This window comes from Miscanthus floridulus, chromosome 14 (genome assembly GCF_019320115.1).
Source record: "Miscanthus floridulus cultivar M001 chromosome 14, ASM1932011v1, whole genome shotgun sequence".
Taxonomy (NCBI): Eukaryota; Viridiplantae; Streptophyta; class Magnoliopsida; order Poales; family Poaceae; genus Miscanthus; species Miscanthus floridulus.
In genome coordinates, this window is record NC_089593.1 from 11987092 (window position 1) to 12009424 (window position 22333).

The following is a 22333-nucleotide window of genomic DNA, read 5'->3' on the forward strand; positions in this document are numbered from 1 at the left end:
CTGAGTGGATGTGAGTGTGCCTGTGAGCACCTGCGGGCGAAAAGCCATGTAAAAATATATGCTACCGGAGAGAAGGGGAGGACATCAGGAATTTTGTAATCAGACTCTAAACTCTCAAGCACTCATCCTTCCTGCCTATCCTTCCTGCCTGATTGCTGTGCTGTTAGTGTGAACCTCTTCCCAAATTGCTTCTATTCCTTGCCTACTGCTGACAGACAACAGCCGAGAAAATCGGATCGATCACATGTTCACCACCAGTTATGCATTATGGTAGAGGAAGAGGATGCAATGCAATGCAACATGAACCATCCCTGTCACCGTCAGATATATTCGGATGAGGATGAAACCGAGCCACACCACTGAATGACTCCGAGCAAGGGAAATCAAATTGGGGACTTGAGACTTTTGCACGTCCAACAACCACGCCCGACTATCAGCATCACTCCCCAAAATGCCTCGTTCACAGCCTTTTTTCTGTTTGCATGGTTGGGCTCAGCTGAGCAGCAAGGCCCACAGGGTAGTGTCGTCTTTCCAACCTTGCCCTGGCAGTAGAGAACAAGAGACAGCAGGGCACGGCTTGTGCTGTGAGTAAAAGGACCGCTCATCGCCATCGCTGGGCCCTGGGACAAGAAAAGATAGCGAGATGATTTCCGGGCAGACCACAAAAAAAAGGTTTGGACGAAGAGCCTTTTGTTTGAGGAGAGAGAGACGAGACCCATGCATGCATGCCCCAGCCCGGCCCCCATCATGGCAATTGGCAATTGGCAATGCCAAACTTCCAATGGCATGCAAGAGCTAGAGGCAGGCAAAGCAAGCTCATGTCCTTGTCCTACTTGCCCCTTCTCTCTAGTTGTAGTAGGACTGATTGCTTTGCCTCCCTCAGCAACTCTCCAATCCACTCCAACTCCATGACCATACTACCATGCATGTGTTATCTGAGGACAGTCCTGCAAACGGCCTGCCTGTGCCTGTCGTGGGGGCATAGATGGGCTTTGATGATGAAACCTTCAATTCAATGTGATGATGTTTGCCAACAAAGATTAATTGGCTCATAACTCACTTTGGAAATGTCACTAGGAACTTAGGAAGCAAGCTAATTAATAAGCTAGCTAACAAGGCAGGTGCCCAGGTACTACTGATGTGAGTAAGGAAATGTGACCAACAACAATTCCCTCTTACTCCTAATAGCTTGTCCTTGTCCTAAGGGCCTGTTCGGCTGGTATTAAAGCCGGCTGATAAGCCGATCTTGGCTGATTTATTGTGAGAGAAAAATACTGTATATTCTAGCTGATAAGTTCAAGCGAACAGGACGGCTCATATCAGTAAACTTTATTTATTATTAAACAAGACACACAGCCGGCAGACTAGTGAAGTGAGATTATCGCATGAATGAAAGATGATGGGGACGGTGAACTAAGGGGTGTTTGGTTCTTTAGTCTCTTCTAAAATTCATGTCACATCGAATGTTTAGATACTAATAAGTAGCATTAAATATAGATTAATTACAAAACCAATTACATAGATGGAGGCTAATTTGCAAGACGAATTTTTTAAGCTTAATTAATCCGTTATTAGCATATGTTTACTGTAGCACTACGTTGTCAAATCATGAACTAATTAGGCTTAAAAGATTCGTCTCGCAAATTAGTTACAAGTTATACAATTAGTTTCGTAACTTATCTATATTTAATACTCCATGTATGTGTCCAAACTTTCGATATAACAGGAATTTTATGAGCTCATGTAGAAAACAAACAGGTCTAAAAAAAACACCCTCTCGTACGAATTTTGGATGGATGCGACCTCATCATCATGCCAATGCCTCATTTGGTCAACATGTCCAGGGAGCAAAGAATTGACAAGCAGATGACCTCATGGAGGCAAAGGTGAAAAGGATGTTAAAAGTAGGCAAATGCATATATATCCACACAACAAAAGGGCTCAACTTCTAATAGTACATGAGTAGATCATCCAGAACTAGTATTAAAAATGGACTACATCTGCAGTGGTTACTTTATTTGCCTCCCAAAGAAAAATAGCCTTGGTCTGTAACTGCCTAACTTGCCATATTTTCTTCTGGAGAAAGAAAACAGTAACAATCTCCTAACAGTGCTTGTACTTTCTCAGCAAGACTTTACACTAACTTGCATAAAGAGCACCACTTATTGTACTGTATTGTTAAGAGCTCCTCTATGTAATGATGATGGAGAAATAGGACTAGTTTGACAGGTTGATGAAGATGCATGACCGAAATCTAAGCAGAATCTATCAAGAAACTAATTAACCTTACATCAACAACTGTCACTGTGAAGGAGATCAGGGATCAACTAGCAATTAGTGATCAGAATGCATGTTTCCATTTCGTTTTCTCACCATTGAGAATTGACCCAATTTGAATTGATGAGCTGCTAGCTAGCTAAGAAAGATGCAATGTGAACTCATCATCATGCCAATGCCTCCTCTGGTCAACATGTCCAGGACTTCTAAGCAGAACCTACCAAGAAACTAATTAATAAGCTCACATCAGTAACTGTCACTGTGATAGAGATCAGGCATCTAACAATTAGTAATTAGTGATCAGAGTGCATGTTTTCATTTCCTTTTCTCAGAATTGAGAACTGACCCAATTTGCATTGATGAGCTGCTAGCTAGCTAAGAAAGATGCAAAAGAACAATTAGGACGAAGAAGAACCTCTAGAAGTAAGCTCTAGTAGCAGTAAAATAAAATGCATTTAGCTCTGTAACAATAAGGCTAGTAATCTCAGCTTTTAACGGCACGGGGCCTGATGAATCGGGCGCCAGGCGGAGGCGGTGAGCAGGCAGAGATCCTTCCACCCGAGCTTGAGCGCGCCGTTCTCCTCCACCAGCGTGTAGCCGTCGGAGGGGAACATGCTCAGCAGCAGCGACGCCTGCGCGGCGGCGCCGCCGGCGAGCGAGGCCGCGCGGAACCCGGACTGCACCAGCTTCTCCCGCCAGCTGCCGACGAACTTGACGTCGCCCGTGCGGGCGGGCCCGCCGACGGCCAGCACGTTGCGGATCTCCCGCGACAGCAGCTGCTGCTCCACGACGTGCCGCTCGGGGCTGTCCTCGCCGTAGCTCGCGTCCAGCGAGTCGAACAGAGCCGAGTAGTAGTGGATGGCCTCCACGAACCGCGCCAGGAAGGAGCCCGACTGGCTCAAGTCCTGCTCCACCATTGTCACCACCTTCGGGGCCAGCCTGGTGAATGCGAATCAGTCAGTCAGTCAGTACTCAGTAGCCATTACTTCGATGCTGCTGGCAGCGGAAGGACGAGATGGCTGAAGCAGCAGTTAGCATTTTAACGATGCATCAAATCAACAATGAATTGCAGTTTATCTCATGTTCCCTCTCCTCTATAAAACGCATTGGGCAGATATGGAGTACTACTAGCAGTCAATCAACAAAACTAGCGAGAGATTAGAGAAAGCATAACACGCATTTGATGTGCTTTCGAGTTTAGCAGCTTAGCTTCCTGATCTGATCTATAGTGTGATGAGGAGACGATGATTAGTGTATACGTACTAGGAGAAGATGACAGGTATTCTATTCAGTAATCATGATTCTGGCACTATGGACTAGAAAGTTGAGACCTTTTGGCTTGGAAAGTTGGTCATGATGGTAAGAACTTTCAGCTCGTTCCTAGTGATCCACTAACCAAATGCATGCACGGTCGGTCTTTTGTGGTTCTCGGATCACCACAGAAGCATTTGTATATACAAGATCCAACCTTTTTAACCTACATAGAAAGTTGGTCATAATGACGAGCTTTTTGAGCTCCAAAAACGCAATTTTTTTACTAGTTAGCCAACGGGCTGATCATGCTTGTACCCGATGTACGGCGACTGATGTCAGCCGTGCATATCGCAATGCCACATTGGTTAATTTAACTATGCTGAAAAGCAGCCACGATGAAAGCACCAAGATTTGACATGGCAGCAAGCAAGAAACAATGCACGATGGATTGGAATTTGGAAATGGAGGAGTCATCTGCTGGAGTACTACTACTACCTTTGGATAAGCCGGAGCGTGTTGGAGTCGGAGCCGGTGACGTCGTAGAGCGAGTGGTGCAGCCAGTGGACGGCGACGGCCTCGCGGCGCGTGACGCCGAGCTTGTCCGGGTCAACATTGCCGGCCTTCTCGGCGACGGCGCAGAACTCGAAGGGCAGGCCGAGCGTGTCGGCGAAGTCGGAGAGACGCTTCCCCGTGGCCTGGAGCGCGTCCATGGACGCGCCGAGGCCGGTGAGCCTGACCCTGGGCGGGCCGCCGGGGCGGGAGGCGAGGATGTGGAAGAGTCCCGGCCACTGGAGCCCCTGCATGATGTCGAGGTCGATGATGTGCACGCGGTCCTCCGGCTCGAACGCCTCCTGGATGGCCTGGTTGGCGGTGAAGTGCGAGAACTTGACGAAGGGGCTGATGCCGTTGAACACCTGGAACGCCGCGGCGACGCGGCCGTGCAGGCGCGCAGCGGACGCGGCGGGGTTCCCCGGCGGCAGCGGCGCGTAGAGGCCCAGGCAGGAGCTGACGAGGCGCGCCGACATGGCCTCCGCGAAGTAGGCGGCCACGCGCTGCGTGGAGGTGCCGAACGGCGTGGCCAGCTCCGCGATCTCCAGCAGCCACCGGTGCGCGTCGTCGAGGTTGTCCGCGTTCACGGCCTCCGCGCACTGCAGCAGAAGGGTGAGCAGGTGGAGCCCTTCCTCGTCGCGCTGCCTCCGCCGCTGCTCCTCCTTCCGCTCCTTGGCGGCGGCCGCGGCCGCCGCTGCGCTCTTCTCTGCTGTCGGGGCCTTCGGCGACTGCGACGGCGCCGGCTGGTTGTTGGGCTCCTGCTCCGGCTGCGGACACTGCCTGTCTGCGGAATGAAGCGGCGGCGGCGGCGGAGCGGGAGGGAGCGCGGCGACGTGCGGGGCGGCGTGCAGGAGAGGTGGATGCAAAGGCGCGGGATTGGCAGGGGCGAGGAGGGAGCGGAGGCGGAGCTCGAGGAGCGAGGCGAGGCCGGGGTTGCAGGGGTGGATGATCTCGCGGACGTTGTGGATGAGCTGCGCCACGGACACCACCCCGGCCCCGCTGCTGCTCCCGATGATGTCGCGGATGATGCTGTCCACCCACGCCGTCGTGGAGGGCGGCGCCGCCGCCGCCACGTCGGCCGCCTGCGTGTGTGCGTGCGCGTGCGGGTGCGCCACGGGGACGTCCACCTCCGCGGCCTGGTGGTGCGCGTGCGCCTGGAACTGGAACGCGGGCGGCAGGAGCTGGGTGGGCAGCGCGGGCAGCTGCGCGCTGGCGGAGGACGGCGGCAGCGGCGCACCAGCGGCGGCGGCACCGGCGGTGACGTCAGAGAGGTCGCCCATGACGTGGCGGCGCGGCGGCGGGAGGTCGACGTCGGGCGCGGGGCGCTTGCGGACCATGGCTGCGGCGGCCGAGGGTTCTTGCTGCTGGCCTAGGTGGTGGAGGACTTGTAAGAAGTGGTGTTGGGATTTTTGGGAGAGGAGCGGCGGCAATAAGGAGGGGGAGGGGGCGGTGGCGGCGGCATGAGTAGCGGCAGTAAAACAGGCGGGTGCGGCGGCGGCGGTGGAGGGCGAGGGGAAGAGGAGGGAGGAGGAGACCATCTAGAAATGCCAACAGGAAGCCGCCGCGCGCATGGCGATCGGTCGGGGTCGGGCAGCCCAGCCCAGCTCTGCGCCTGCGCGGGGGGATGAGCAGCGGTTTTGTTTATGTGGCTTGGCGCCGAGCGCGCGGGCTGCACCTGCACAGCACCACCAGTCCGGAGCAAGTCCGGGCTCGGGATGAGTAGAGGAGTAGATGGACGCCGGCGGATGCGGGAGGAGGAGTAAAGAGGAAGACGCCGGCGGGAGAGGACCAAGCGCGTCAGCACAAACGCTTGGGTTTGCAGGGGATGCTGCTGCTGCTAATTTACGCACGCGCCGGAGTTAGGATTAGGATTAGTAGGATTTTGCTTGCCCTTGGGCTCCGTGTTTACCTGCCTCCTTTCTACTGCCACACACTTTACAAACGAAAAATACTTCTCCCTCCGTCCCAGAAGAGTCTGCTACGAGAATCGTGCGGATCAAACTTTCTTCATTTTAACTACCTTTATAAAAAAAACGTGCAGCATTTATATCTCTAAATAAGTTTATTATAAAAGTATATTCAACGATCTATCTAACGATGCTAATTATGCACCATAAATATTAATATTTTATTAAATACATTTGGTTAAAGTTAAAAATTATTAACATTTTGGAAGGAGAATGACTTTTTTTTTACAGAGGGAGTATGTACTAGTATAGCTCTGTGGCCAGCAAGCGGTGCATAATTGTTACTATACGAATGAATAAAGTACGCCGAATTATACTTGTATGGCCCTGTTCCCTGGTCTGAAACTTGGCTGAAAAATACTGTTCCGGCTGATTTGTTGTGAGAGAAAAACACTATAGCGGCTGAAACTGGCTGAATCTCCAGAGGAGAACCAGTCGGCTGGTTCGCTGGAACCAGACCAGCGAACAAGACCTATATCTCTCAAGCGGCGCATAATTTAGCAAGAAGAGCGATGAAGTGTAAGCAAAATTATACTTGGGATGATAGCCCCTAGCTTCATACTTGATTGCCTAGCAAGTGATGTAACCATCCAAAATGAATAAAGTATGCCGAATCGTTTGAAAAAAAAAGAGGGAAGGTGTTCTAATAAAGTATGCCGAATTGTTTGAAAAAAAAAGCCATGTTCGCTTATCTTATAATCCGTACTTTTCAACCGGAATCGTGTTTTCCTCTCGTAACAAATCAGCCGGAACAATGTTTCGACTTGTTTTTTAGCGAAGCGAACGGGGCCAATATCTAGACCGCTTGTGGCGACAGTTGAGGGAAGCGGAGAATCCCACCAAATGCTGCACGATGTGGTCGATTCTTGTTGTAATCGTGCCCGACTCAACCATTCGCGAGAATGAATTACAAATATGATCTTACGTATTGCAGCTTGGCTAAAGCATGGCATGGTCAGATATTGCTGTCCCAAACACGGTCTTAATAGCTTGTCAACAGTGGCAGGTGCATTTGGCCAGAGAGATGTGTTTGTGTTGCAACTACTTGATGAATATTGGGAGTCAAGTGATCCTTTGGTACGTGCGAGTGACAAATAATTTGAGAAAAAAAATCTGAATATAAAGAATCCAAAAAAAATCTCATTTAGTCTGTCACAAACATGTGGCATTTTAGATACCCACGCTCACCAAAACGCAATTTTGGCTCGTATTTCTTTTATCTTTTATATAAAATTATTTATAGAGTATACTAAAATTATACTATGTAAGACATTACATGACAAAATTACTCATGTCAACTTCCAATATCCAAGCTCAGTACATTAAAAGATACATACAGCTACATAACTGAATTATTATGACTAGCGAGCATCGTCATATCAGCATTATTGTACAATAATTACAGCTATTATGTGAGGCAATTTCGCATGTGTGATTATTCATGTTCAATGGAAAAACAAAATCAAAAGTGCTGTGCTTTCTTTCTTTGCTCTCTCGAGAAGAGTCAAAAACATAGAAATTTCAACCTCAGCAAAAAGAAAATGTTACAAATGGGGAATAATAAAAGCCTAAAACCAATATTTGAGTGACGTTACAAACCTTCATCCTGTTCGCTTGATCGTTTCTGTAGCTTATAAGTTGGCTGATGTTGTTTTATTATGAGAGAAAAACACTATATCATGCCTGATAAACATGGCTGAAACGATAAAGTGAACAGGGTGCTCGTCTGGGTTTCCCACCGACCCCCGATGACATCCATCCAATGTCGTCGTGGCTCTCCTCTTTTCCTTGTGTGTCATTCTCGTTCATCTCCACCTGCTCTTGCCTTTCTACCAGCTCTCATCTATGAAAAAACGCTTATTCCTTATATATCGTCCCCTGTTTTGTGCTGTCCACTTTTTTTTCTTTTTTTTTTTTTTTTTTTGCCTGTGCTGTAGCTTTGAATGAAAAAAGGTAAAATGCAAGCTGGTTGAGCACGTACATCCACGACCTGATCAGTGTAATTTGAATAAACATGATGAGTACATGTTGGTTAGGGAGGTTTGGACCTCAAGTGACCTGCTTCAATAAATAGTAGGCGGGTAGCGGTCTCGAATAGGAGGCCGATGCATTCCTTTTTTTAAAAAAATGATATACTGCATCCATCCGAAAGAAACTGTGTTTCTATGTTTTAAGTGAAACCATTGTAAGATTGGCTAAAATATTTATAATACTAGATAAGTATATTTGAGTGGATTTTTAATTGAGTATATTTTCATAATACACTCATATGGTCACTCAGGTAGAGCGTTGATATTTTTGTAGCAATCTAGTCAAACTTAGGATATTTTGACATATTGATCAGGTGCGGATCATCTAAAAGATCATTTCTTGGAATAGAGGTGGTACATATATAAAGTTTCTCTCTATACCAAATTATAAGACATTTTGATTTTTCAAGATATATTATTTTTACTATATATTTAGACGTAATGTATATCTAACTATATGCATAGTGAAAGTCATGTATATAGAAAATTCAAAATATCTTCTACTTTTGGAATGGAGGGTTTTAGATCGCACATATATGATGCATTTGTCAAATCTAGCACGTTCAATATGCAACCAATTACTAGTTGGTTGGTTAATACAGTAAATCCCATCGACCGCCAAGAGAAGTAAATAAAGACAAAAGGAAAGCGGTAAGGAATTAATCATTTCATTATTATGAAAGCATGTTTCATGCTGGATCTATCAGCATCAACATTACGTCGTCGTCAGTTTATAGTGGGATTTTTAGATGGTGATAGCCAAATCTTGAGACGTTTGACGTAGAGCGACAGGTATATGGATCCTTTTAGCGTTCTTCTTCGGTTCCTGTTCCTATTTCGCTTGCTTTTGAGTCCCCTTTGGAAGTGAGATTTTTCTATATATTTTGTGCTTTTTCTGTAAACATAAACCGATTCCTGTGAAGTATTTATACAATTCTTGTGAATTTCTGGTGTTTTATAGAGGCCCTGAGTTTTTAGCAACAGAATCATATCTATCATCACCACCATCAGATCGATCACCTTGACCTACCTTGTGAGAGTGAGGTCGGTGTGAGGAAGATAGGCAAGAGAGCTATTGTATATCTGTATTCTAGTAGTACACGACGCTGCTTGGATGCTAGTCGTCACTCACCACAGCTAAGGTACGACGGCGCCACCGACACACCTGTGGCTGTGGCAAAGAAAATCGGAGCCGCGCCACCGGCTGCGACGAAAACAATAAGGAAGATTTTGGCTCTGTTCGGTTGCTGTGACTGATTTGTAGGACTGATTTATTGTGAGAGAAAAATATTATTTCATAGCTGAAAAAGTAGAACTGATTATGCCTTACAAGCTCAAACGAACGGATCCTTTGCTCAGTTGTTCTCGTGCCTACCTTATCTGACTTGACAACCAAGCAAATTATGTGACAACTAACGCTATAGCTGTGATGTGGCAAGTGAAGGCGGCGAACCAAACACCCTCTACATTAATTCCAACTATGGCTCAACGTTGTTAACTGTAAGTCACTGGTATATTGCTGATAAAATACTTGAATTTCTGGAAGTTTTTTATGACTCCACAGTCACTCTTTCTGGTGTTTATTATCCAACTAGTCCACTTATTCTGCACCATCTGCTAGATATTATAACTCATTTGCATGAAAGTTCAAAGGATCAGAATCTGTTTTCTATTGTCTATCCTATAAAGCTTAAATACCTAAAATATTGGAAGGACATACCTCTGTTGTATTCATTTGCATTCATTCTTGATCCTAGAGGTAAAATGAGAGGTTTATTTAATGTTCTTACCATAATGCAACAAAAAACTGGTTTTGACTACAGTTCTTATTATGGTATTGTGAAAACTGAAATTTCAAGTTGTTTAACAAGTATGAAGAAAAGTTTAGTGCAGCTAGGTCTCAAAAGAGGGCTGCACATCCTACAAACATCACAAGTAAGAGGAAGCAGGCATAGGGAAGAATTTTTGGAGGCCCTGGAGCATCTGGTGTTGTTGGACCTTCCCCTGCCTCTGCTCCTAGTCCTTCTTTATCTACTTCTGCTGCTGCTTGTGAGCTATCTGCTTATCTGGACAGTGACAATGTCACTGCATATGAGGATGACTTTGATCTACTTCTCTGGTGGCGTGACCATAAGCTAACATATCCAGTGCTTTCTATCATGGCTAGAGACATTATGTCAGTTTCTGTTTCAATAGTGTCTTCAGAATCTTGTTTCAGCTTGACAGGAAGAATACTTAAGGAGCGGTGCCGTTGACTATTGCCTGAACATGTGGAGATGCTTGCTTGCATAAAAGATTGGGAGCTGAGTGAAAGAAGACTACATCATGATGTTGACAACCAAGAATTTGTAGACTCCTTCGAGCATCTCTATCTTGATGAAGATGCATCTACTTTTGGGGCTCCTTCTGCTAGCATATCTGCATCTGTGGCTTTCTGCATCTGGTGGTTCTTGAGTTGAGAGTTGAGATTGAGACAGTGAGAGTGTGAGACTTGAGAGATGAGCTGAGAGCCTGAGACTTGATTATGATCTATATCTGTGATGTATCATGTGAACCTTTGAACATGTTTAAGACTTATAAGAGCTGTGCTGCACTCTTTTTTCCTTTCTGTGGTTTCTCACAAGGGTGAGTTTTACCCAGAAAGGTTTTTAATGAGGCAGCATTGCACACAGCTCAGTTATCCTTTTAATTTCCTCTTGTTCTTTGTGTGTATGGTTTTGGTTTTGGTTTGAAGCTCTTCTGGGAAAAAAATACTTCAAATTTGAATATTTCTTGTTGAGATGAATTTTTTATATGTTTTAAACCCTAGGGGCCTTGGGCTGTCACGGCCTGGTGATTTGGCCATGCCTAGCAGGCCGGCACGGCACGGATTTAGGCCCACAGGCCCATGCTTGGGCTGATGGCGAGACACGAGGCCCGCAGCGGCACGACACGGGAGGCACGGCGTGCCGTGCCGGCCCAACATCCTCCGGACCGTGCCTGGCCCGTGCCCGGGCCGTGCCGAGCCGGGCCGGCCCGATGGCCAAGTTTACGCACGCGCCGTTGTTAGGATTAGGATTAGTAGGATTTTGCTTGCCCTTGGGCTCCGTGTTTACCTGCCTCCTTTCTACTGCCACACACTTTACAAACGAAAAATACTTCTCCCTCCGTCCCAGAAGAGTCTGCTACGAGAATCGTGCAGATCAAACTTTCTCCATTTTAACTTAGTTTATAAAAAATACGTGCAGTATTTATATTTTTAAATAAATTTATTATAAAAATATATTCAACGATCTACCTAACAATGCTAATTATGCACCATAAATATTAATATTTTATTAAATATATTTTGTCAAAGTTAAAAAAATATTAACATTTTGGAAGCGAGAATAACTTTTTTTTACAGAGGGAATATGTACTAGTATAGCTCTGTGGCGCATAATTGTAACTATACCGAATGAATAAAGTACGCCGAATTATACTTGTATATCTCTCAAGCGGTGCATAATTTAGCAAGAAGAGCGATGAAGCGTAAGCAAAATTATACTTCGGATGATGAGGCCCCTAGCTTCATACTAGATTGCCTAGCAAGTGATGTAACTATCCAAAATGAATAAAGTATGCCGAATTGTTTGGAAAAAAAAGAGGGAAGGTGTCCTAATAAAGTATGCTGAATTGTTTGAAAAAAAGGAGCCATGTTCGCTTGTCTTATAATCCGTACTTTTCAGTCGGAACAGTGTTTTCCTCTCATAACAAATTAGTCGGAACAGTATTTCGGCTTGTTTTTTCAGTGAAGCGAACGGGGCCAATATCTAGACCGCTTGTGGCGACAGTTGAGGGAAGCGGAGAATCCCACCAAATGCTGCACGATGTGGTCGATTCTTGTTGTAATCGTGCCCGACTCAACCATTCGCGAGAATGAATTACAAATATGATCTTACGTATTGCAGCTTGGCTAAAGCATGGCATGGTCAGATATTGCCAACAGTGGCAGATGCATTTGGGCAGAGAGATGTGTTTGTGTTGCAACTACTTGATGAATATTGGGAGTCAAGTGATCCTTTGGTACGTGCGAGTGACAAATAATTTGAGAAAAAAATCTGAGTATAAAGAATCAAAAAAAAATCTCATTTAGTCTGTCACAAACATGTGGCATTTTAGATACCCACGCTCACCAAAACGCAATTTTGGCCCGTATTTCTTTTATCTTTTATATAAAATTATTTATAGAGTATACTAAAATTATACTATGTAAGACAACATTACATGACAAAATTACTCATGTCAACTTCCAATATCCAAGCTCAGTACATTAAAAGATACATACAACTACATAACTGAATTATTATGACTAGCGAGCATCGTCATATGAGCATTGTACAATAATTACAGCTATTATGTGAGGCAATTTCGCATGTGTGATTATTCATGTTCAATGGAAAAACAAATCAAAAGTGCTGTGCTTTCTTTCTTTGCTCTCTCGAGAAGAGTCAAAAACGTAGAAATTTCAACCTCAGCAAAAAAAAAAAGTTACAAATGGGGAATAATAAAAGCCTAAAACCAATATTTGAGTGACGTTACAAACCTTGTTTGGGGTTCCCTCCGACCCCGTTGACATCCATCCAACGTCGTCGTGGCTCTCCTCTTTTCCTTGTGTGTCATTCTCGTTCATCTCCACCTGCTCTCGCCTTTCTACCAGCTCTCATCTATGAAAAACCGCTTATTCCTTATATATCGTCCCCTGTTTTGTGCTGCCCACTTTTTTTTCTTGTTTTTTTGCCTGTGCTCTAGCTTTGAAGGAAAAAAAAAGGTAAAATGCAAGCTGGTTGAGCACGTACATCCACGACCTGATCAGTGCAATTTGAATAAACATGATGAGTACATGTTGGTTAGGGAGGTTTGGACCTCAAGTGACCTGCTTCAAGAAAGAGTAGGCAGGCAGCGGTCTCGAATAGGAGGCCGATGCATTCCTTTTTAAAAAAAAAAATGATATACTGCATCCATCCGAAAGAAAACTGTTTTTCTATGTTTTAAGTGAAACCAATGTAAAATTGGCTAAAATATTTATAATACTAGATAAGTATATTTGAGTGGATTTTTAATTGAGTATATTTTCATAATACACTCATATGGTCACTCAGGTAGAGCGTTGATATTTTTGTAGCAATCTAGTCAAACTTAAGGATATTTTAACTTATTGATCAGGTGCGGATCATCTAAAAGATCATTTCTTGGAATAGAGGTGGTACATATATAAAGTTTCTCACTAGTAAAACTACTCCAGTCTCTCTGCATGCAAATTAATGGTCCAAATATTTTTTATGTTATTTGGTAGTTGTTGGAAAAAGGTCTGTCAGGAACACCATATGAAACGCAAAGTGCCACTGAAAGTAGTGCTATACAAAGTAAGTACTATATACCTACCTTAGTTCAATTTCCCTATGCTCGGATGATGACGAATCTTTTTCTCGTAAAGTGGGTTCTGCTGCAGCCCCAGAGGACCAATCTCTGTGGATACTATGTTTGCGAGTTCATGAGAGTGTGCTAAAAAAGAACTAGTCTAGAGCAAAAAAGGGTAAGTGTATATATATATATATATATTCTTCATACATATATTTATATATATATATTCGTGATAGATACAATTTATTTATCATTATTCTTGATACATATATATATATATATACACTAATATACTTTTTCTTTATCTCATATCTCAAATTGAAGACTCGTTGGTTGAAGGAAAAAACCCTGGACACACACCATCTCAAAGCAATCCAAGAGACAATAGGTGGATTTCTGAATGATCAGGTCTTAACTCCCGGCGGTGAGTTTTACTATGATCCAAATATGTGATGATGAAAGCCAAATTTTATATTGATCCAAAGAACATGTGATGATAAAATGTACAATTAATGCAAACATTACATGTGACGATGAAATGTAATATTATGTTTTAGTTTACTTTTACTTGTGTTGCTTGCGTGCATTGATTGAGCGAAAACTTTACAGTACGCGCGCGTATACGTATATTACTTTGCAGCGAATAATGCGTATTCGAAAACCGAATTAAAACAAAAAAGAATCATCAATTGAAATAAGCAGGAAAAAAAGACCTTTTAGTTCCAGTTGCTAATACCAACCAGGAATAAAGGGGCCAGCCCAGGCGCTGGCGTGGCTACCTTTTTAGTCCCGGTTGGTATCACCAACCGGGACTAAAGGTCCACTTCTATTTCCGGCTACTAACCCTTTATTCCCGAACTCCTATTTCCGGCTGCGTAACCAGGAGTAAAGGTGGTTGGCAGCCGGGAATAGAAGCCCTTTTTTTACTAGTGAGTAACACGCGTGTTAATAACGGATCAATTAGGCTTAATAAATTCGTCTCACGGATTACTGAGAACTTGTGTAATTTATTTTATTATTACTATCCGAACACTCACATATGACACTCCTATATAACATCCGATATGACACCCCTAAACTTTAGCTCCTGGATTTCCTGGATTTAAACACCACACCTTCTTAAAAAAAACAAGATCCATGCAATGGCGATGAGTGTGCGTGTGGGACTGTGGGGGCTTGAGCACGTACTACAGTGTGTATAAGAACGCTGGTGGATGGTTATTACAGTTTGTTCCGCGGTCGGCCGCATGCTGGGTGGTGGTTTGCTGGACCCTGGGACCCTGCTGCTGCGATGCGAGCGATTGCATTGCACTGCTGATGTCTGTATGTAGCACGTGTGTGTGCAAACTTTTACGAATTTGCAAACTTTCCATTCTACGTGAGTAACCGGATTCTGAGTTTTGACACTCAGCTCCTCTCACTCTTGGGGGACAATTTTTTTTTTCTTTGAAGAAGAGTCAACAAGTTTTAAGTTTGGCTAGACCTGTACAAAAAGTAATATCACTTATGAAACCGCATCATAAGATTTTGGAGTGGCAAACATTGAACAATATTTTTTTGTATAAAGTTAATTAACATTAAGGAAGCCTGATTCAATTCGAACCTAGAAATATCTCTGCACATGGCCACATGCACATGCACTGCTAGAGAATTTGCAAATGGAACTGAGTGTTCGGCTGCTGAAATTTTGTGAGAAAAATACTGCTGAAAAAAAAACCCAGCTGAACTTGCTCAGCCGAATAAGCTCGAAATGACCACATCCCTTGGCAGAGTACGTAGACTGTGTAGGAGTACTCTTACTAGCAGTGGACGACGTGGAGTGAGCCAAGGTGAGCACGTAGTGTGCTGTGTCTGTGTGCAAAGGGAAGGGGTTCGTGAAAAGAGAAGGCAAGCAGCAGGCTACAGAGGCTAGAGACGTGGTGCATCGTGGATTGGACCCCGGCTTTGCCGCCTCTGCTACGTGTCTGTCTTCCCTCACCTGCATGCATGCACACAGGCGCATACAGTCACAGCGACAGCGGCAGCGGCAGCGTGCTGCTGTGGGTGGGGAAGCCAGGCCCAGTCGTCGCCGGTCCTAGCGCCGGCCGTTGGCCAGCGTGCTTGCCTGTGGCAGTGTGACCTGGCCTCTGCCGCCCGCAGCATGCAGCCGCGCAGCAGGCTCTGCGACGAGAGAGTGAGAGACGACTCTCGCGAGCTGGTCGAGTGAGACAAGCAGCCGCGCACGCAGCGGGCAGATCGAGACGCAGGGCATGTTCTGGTGTTAAAGTTGACTAGTTAACAGGCCCGCAATTTCCCTCCACTGGTCCGCTTCGTGGCATTTGTGGTGCAGACGGAGACATTGATCCATCATCCGTGGCTCTGCTCTGCTCTGGCGTGCATGCATGCTCTCGTCTCCTTTCCCTACAAGCAGCACCGCAGCACGCAGCAGCCAGCAGGCAGCAGGATCGGCTCACTATAGAGGTGGAGACGTGGAGTAGCTACAGGCAGCTGGCGCACCGGGGCACTGGTACACAGATTGTTAACCGAGGCGTTTCCAAAACTTGCCCTCGAGACGGTTGGGCCGGTTGCCCGTCTCGGTTATTCGACTCAGGGAAGCCGGCCCAACAACCAATCGAGGTGGGCAATGTAACACAACCGCCTCGGTTAATAATGATTAACTACAGCACACAATGTAACTCAAACGCCTCGGTTAATCCATTTACGGTGGCGGACGGTAAATAATGGCTCAGCTCGGAGCCCAGATAGCCCACCATCTCGGCTCCATACTGTGCTCCATGTATATATACCGCACTTAGTGTTTCACCCATCCGAACTCTCTCTCAGCTCCCTCACCCGACGGCGCCACACACCTCACTCTCTCACAGGAAACTCGCCTCTATCTCTCTCTCTCGTGGCTCCTCTCTCTCTCTCAACCTCACCTCTCTCGTGGTGGCGCTCTCCGGCGGTTGGTGGCCGCGTGCCCTGGCGGCGGTGGCCCGCGTGCCCTCCGGCGGCTATGGCCCGCGCGACACGACGGCGAGGGGCCGCGCAAGCCCGGCGTCCATCTCCTCCTCCTTCGACAGTTCCATGCAGGCAGTGGCGGTTCTAGAAAAAATATTTAGGAGGGGCTAGGCCAAAAAAGCTAGACCAACTTCACTCAATTATATTCCATACAAAGCTAAGATATAGCAGTTTTAAACCTTTTACATGATAACTATGATAAACAATCGAAAGTGCATCATAAAACGCATAAGAAGAAGGAAAAGATACAATTTTTAGAACTAACCAACAAAAGATCGATAGATGATGACGCATTCACGTTGTTGTATTCTTCATGAATCATTAGAAGCAATCTATACAAGAAAAAATAAATTAGTGACACAAATTTCAAGTATCTAACTTCAAAGTTTTGAAGGTAGAAGAGAACATATATCATACCACTAAATTGTTCCGAGGCACTAACATACGCTGGGTTTTCATGTCTTCAAATCGTTTTATGATTTTGTCATTCTTGATGCTTCTAAATGTCTTCTTCTCAGTGTAACATATCATTAAGTCATTGAGCCATTCATCACCCATTTTGTTACGCAAATCTGTCTTTACAATAGACATAGCAGAAAATATCCTCTCAACTGAAGCTGTTGCCATCGAAAGAATTAATGTTAATTCAATGAGCCGATACACCAATCCATAAAGATGCGTTCATTTTAGTCTTGACCATAATTTCAGCAACCTTTCCAAGCTCTGTACATCCAAGAAAGTCTTGAGTTCTTCTTGCACGACTGACAAATCCTCGTAGTTGACCAGGCAAAAGAAGAAGGTCACCGACGTCAAAATCCGCAGCATAAATTTCAGCAAATCTTACAAGCTTATCCATATCAAAATTAGAGAAGGAGTTCCTTGGGTTAAGACAAGCCATGCATACTAATAATTCTGAACTAACTTCACCAAATCGATGATTCATCTCAGACAAAATGGCATCTATGGCAGCAAGGAAAACCTCAACATGGTAGAAGTGCATGTTTGTTACCTTTTGCTTTCTACGTGTAGATGTCGCTCTAGCATTTATTTTCTTGTCCATATCTGGCACTTCAATCTCATTCTTAACACAGAATGTTTTCACTCTTTTGAATAAGGGATCCCATCCATTGTCCCTCATATCCTGCAACTGCTCTTTGATATCTATGATCAATTGCATTGCCTCAACAATGTCTTGATCCTTCCTTTGCAAAGCATGTGACAGACTGTCTGTGATGCTCAACAATTCTATCATTAAATGCATTATGAACACAAAATCAAACCTCTCCATTTTACCAATTAAACCAAATGCTCCACCATTATTTCCTGATTTAACAGAGTCTTTCTTTATTATCTCAAGAATGTCTATGCCAGCTTTCCACATCACCAAAATACGAAGTAAAGTTTTAAGATGTGAACCCCATCTAGTATCTCCAAGCCTTGCTAGGCTACATTCCTTGCTCAAACCTTTTCCAATGATAATCTCCCCCACTCTCCAACTTTTCTAACAACACATCATGATGCTTTGCAAGCAAGGCATCCTTTCTCATACATGATGCGCCGACACCGTGACAGGATAAGGCTGCAACGCTAGATGGTAGGCCTTGGGCCCATATAGAGTAGTCTAGACCACACTTATTCTGGGACATGGGTCTCACCCTAGAACGACAGATAAATAGAGACGGAAGGTATTGTGCAGTGCCGCTCTTTTCTTTATTTTATTCAGTTTGATTTTATTTTGGAGGTTATTATGATTCTGTAAGGATCTACTACTACCTCCATCCTAAGAAGTGTTTGAATTAAGTCAATCTTCCCAAGTTTAACTAAGTTTTATACAAAATATCATTAATATCTGGAACCCTAAATATTACTAAAAAAAGTACACACTTCCTAGAATTGATCTAATAATATTTATCATAACATTTTTAATAGATGCAGTAGTTAAGCTCCAGATGCACAATCACTCCAGATGCACAAAGTTTCCATAGAACAGATCACGTACAGATGACACGAACAATCATGCAGGTGCGTGGTGGACCTGATCGATGTACGGTACACTCCAGATCGAGAGAAGTACGTGTTCAGATTCTCATCTCTGAACTACTACCGGTGTTGAACCGTTGAAGTGGTAGTGGTGTTTAAATAAAATTAAAAAAACCTACCCGAAAAAACAAACAAACTGGGTCCCATTGCCGGTGTTGACCAACTCGATCGATGATGCTGCGTGAGCTGGAAAGAAAGAATCGAGCGTTTGGGTCAAACACTACAACGCACCACAGCATCGAGCTTTGTTGGTGAAGATTCTACTAGCCTTTCTGGTGATGGGGAGTGAGCATGCGTTTTGACTCGTGCTCCATCATTTCCCATGAGAGGTGGTCGACGACACGGTGCTCCATCATTTCCCATGCGTTTTGACTCCTGCTCCATCATTTGACAAAACGATAATGTGAATGGTACATATCTTATGTTTTATGCTTTTGTAATTTATTTTATGATGACCGTCACATCCATAATATAAAGTTAATGCTGGCAATAAATAACAATGTCCTATTAAACCTGTATCGAATTAATATACACCTTGGCATATTTTTTTCTTCCGTTGCAAAGTGCATAATTATTTAGATATAAATATATCATAAATCTTATTTTTCATACTACCCATGTGTTTCTCTGACTCAATATCGACATTTGTTTTTTTAAGCATCATATCAACCTTCGTAACTTTTTTGTCGATGTGCCAAGGATTGGTCTGTCCACCAATGATTATGACGGGAGACCTCTCTTGATTTTTCACATGGCAGCCCTTGTCAGGAATTATATAAATGCATTTGTTTAGATTTCATTAGACAATAATCTGCCCAAGATTCAAGTTGATGAAATAATTAGTTGTACCATTAACTAATCCATATTTTAATAAAAAAAGGTTTTTTAGGGAATTAATAAAAAAGCACAACCTAATAAGATTTATAACATCTATGGATAGATCACATTTTTATGAAGCTAACAAAACTGGTTTGGCATTTTTCTGATTTTTCTATGATTTTTTGTGAATTTTGCAAGATCTCTGTTTTATAAAAAAAGAGAAAAACGAAAGAAAATGAAAAAGGCATGCATGCGCTTGGTCCAATCCACAACGAAGCCGGCCCAACTTGAAGGATTTAGCCCATGTCGAAAAAGAAGCCCACCAGGAGAGGCCCACTTGGTTCTAAACATTTTGCATTAGGAACTTTGATATATTTTAAAAACTATTAATGCCCTCCCTTGCTCCTGGCCCCCTCCTCCCTCCCTCCCTCGCCGGATCCGGCCACCGCCCTCCCCTCCGCTCCCGGCCCCCTCCTCCCTCTCGGATTTCCCTAGATCCGGCCGCCGCGCCGCCCCTCCCCTCCCCTCCCCTCCGGATCCAGCCCCGCCGCCTCCCACCACGCCCACCCCCACGACGCCCCACCACGCTCCTCCCCGCGCCCCACCGTGCTCCTCCCCGCGCCCCACCGCGCCCACCGCGCCGTGGACGGCGGCGGGAGGCCCTCGGTGCGGTGTCCCAGCACAGCGACCCCAGGCGCGGCAGCACTGGCACAGACGGGCCCTGGTGCGGCAACCTCGGCGTGGCGGCAGCGCGGTGACCCCGACGAGGTAGGCCCTCCTCCTCCTGGATCTAGGGTTCCGGTGAGCTTTTCTCCTCTCTCCCAACTCCGATCTAGCGCAGGGAGGACGGCGCAGGGAGGCCAACGGGACCATGGGGAGGTGGCGCGGCTGCATCGGGCGTCGCGGGGAGGACGACGCGGCTGCGGGGAGGCGGGCATGGGTGGTGGTGGAGGTGGTGGCATGGATGGAGGAGGAGCAGGAGGTGGCCTTGGTGGTGGTGGCGGAGCAGGCAAAAGAGGCGGGCTTGGTGGTGGCGGCGGTGGTGGTGGCGGAGTAGGAGGTGGCCTTGGTGGTGGTGGTGGCGGCGGAGGAGGAGGTGGTGGTGGCGGGCCGGTGTCTGGTGCTTTTTTTTTATTTTTTTTAAATGTTTGCCAAGTGTTTTTGGGGCGCTCGGTAAAGTCTTTGTTAAGTGCCCGATAAAGAAACACTCGGCAAAACAGCATTTACCGTTAAATCGTTTGCCGGGTGTCGTTTGCCGAGTGTTTTGGAGGGCCCGTGCATTCGCCTTCACATTCTGCTCTCCATATACTAGCCGATGAAGAGATCTACATCTATATACTATCGAATAGAATAGAAGGGGATGAGAAGAACGTGACACAAATGTCATTCTCGATCGATTACCCTCATGGCCTCATCTCATCCGATCTGATCTGATCTCGGACAGAATGCCGTTTATTCCGGCGAGACAAGCAGTAAAAGCTGACCAGAATCCTGATTGCTTCCCCAGACGATGCATGGCTCGTATCTCGCCCTGGCTGAGATAGAGCAGCCTCGCCCGAGCCAGGCTCTACAGAAACGCTGCTGGAATCGGTATCTGAAACATGACATGTTGAGCAAAGATGCAGCCATCCAACTAACCAAGGCGTAGCTAGCTTGTACTACGCGAGCCAGCAAGGCTGAACAACCAAACACATAAAAGCGTAAAGATACCGCATCTTGGGAGCCTAGCTCAGCCTCGCGCATGCTACCCAATCAGGCGCTAGCTAGCGTGCTTGCACTGCATCAGCACTCGATCAGCAGTCCTCTCCTCTTGCTTTGCTTTGCTGTGTGCTGCTGTGCAAGCCGTGACATATACACACAACACGTACAACCATGCATATCAGCCTTCCACTCCGGTGTCTGGGTGACTGGATGTAACCCGCGCCACTTCAAACCTAGCTTTATTACAACTTGGGATCAACTATTCCCTAGCTACCTGTATATGGCTCTTGTTTAGAGCCATATATATGCTGATATGCATGCCATGCCCTGCTTTAGATTGGACAGTCTTAAATATACCTTCTGACCAGCTTTTCTGTATTGTTGGCTAGCCAACAGAGGTTTCCCACAGGTACAGGTACAGGTACAGGTACAGTTTTCATTATTTCCTACGTACATTATCATAGGAAATCAAATTCATTGATTTCTTTAACATTATTGCTTCTATAATATAATGTATGTGAAATGTATAGCAGCATTATATATGCATGCTGGTGGTGACAATACCATATCACTAGTTCACTACTATGCACGCTCATATATAGGATTCACCTACAACAGTGATAGATAAAATATCTTTCATATATTGTTGGTATGTAACGCCTAACACGAGCCATGCATGTGAGATAGGTCTATCTATCATATCTGTTCTGTTTTGTTCTGCTGAAGGTGGTAATGAATATCCTCCATCTGGGCTCTGGTCGCCTTTTGTTGTGGGACATTGCAAGAACCAAGTGTTTGTCGCGTGGAGTAATCTGAAAATGCCATTTCAAAGCCTATAGCGTATCTTTCATTTCATTATTTATATACCACCCGGTTCCGGTCACGCACAACATATCAGAAATGAGATATTTTACGATGGTCAGAAAAGTACCGTGGTACCTCCAGCTACTTTCATCTTTTTCTATTTTCTAAAAATTAATTGAGAAATATATTATAGTGGGTATTTTGGTAATTGAGTTTGTGCCCTCCTGGAAGTAGACGTCATGGCTGGGCGGATCCAATGGAACGACGCGAGCCGGAGGTCTCCGCCCAGCAGGCCAGCACGCTCACGTACTCCTCAAACGATTTGGGAAGAATGCGGAGACTCCGGCTAGACCGTGGCCGTGGTGCCGGCCGGGACCAGTGGCCGCCGACCACCGCGTCGTTCACGGCGAGTCGTTTGCGGAGCATCTCCTTCACGACGCACTGAGGTAGGGCAGGCGGGCCACAATGGTGTCGGACACGGCGCAGCCGCAGCCCACACTAGTATAGAAA

The 22333-nt window shown here is 45.4% G+C and overlaps 2 protein-coding genes across 3 annotated transcripts; both read right to left on the minus strand.

Moving 5' to 3' along the window:
• Positions 1–568: 568 nt before the first annotated feature.
• Positions 569–5755, minus strand: LOC136505051 (protein SCARECROW-like). 2 transcript variants are annotated; one of them, XR_010771072.1, is made up of 3 exons: positions 4027–5755; positions 2374–3216; positions 569–620 (listed from the first exon to the last, which is right to left on the minus strand). XR_010771072.1 is itself a non-coding variant. In XM_066500130.1 (2 exons), exons 1-2 carry the CDS (start codon positions 5616–5618, stop codon positions 2769–2771), a joined length of 2040 nt encoding a protein of 679 aa, XP_066356227.1. In that variant the 5' UTR covers positions 5619–5755; the 3' UTR covers positions 1959–2768. The 2 variants fall into 2 exon arrangements, 1 of the variants encoding a protein (XP_066356227.1); XM_066500130.1 differs by lacking the exon at positions 569–620 and having other exon boundaries at positions 1959–3216.
• An 11350-nt stretch (positions 5756–17105) lies between these two features.
• Positions 17106–17840, minus strand: LOC136503043 (uncharacterized). Its single transcript, XM_066498249.1, has one exon. The coding sequence runs from the start codon at positions 17838–17840 to the stop codon at positions 17106–17108; it is 735 nt and encodes a 244-aa protein (XP_066354346.1).
• Positions 17841–22333: the final 4493 nt, after the last annotated feature.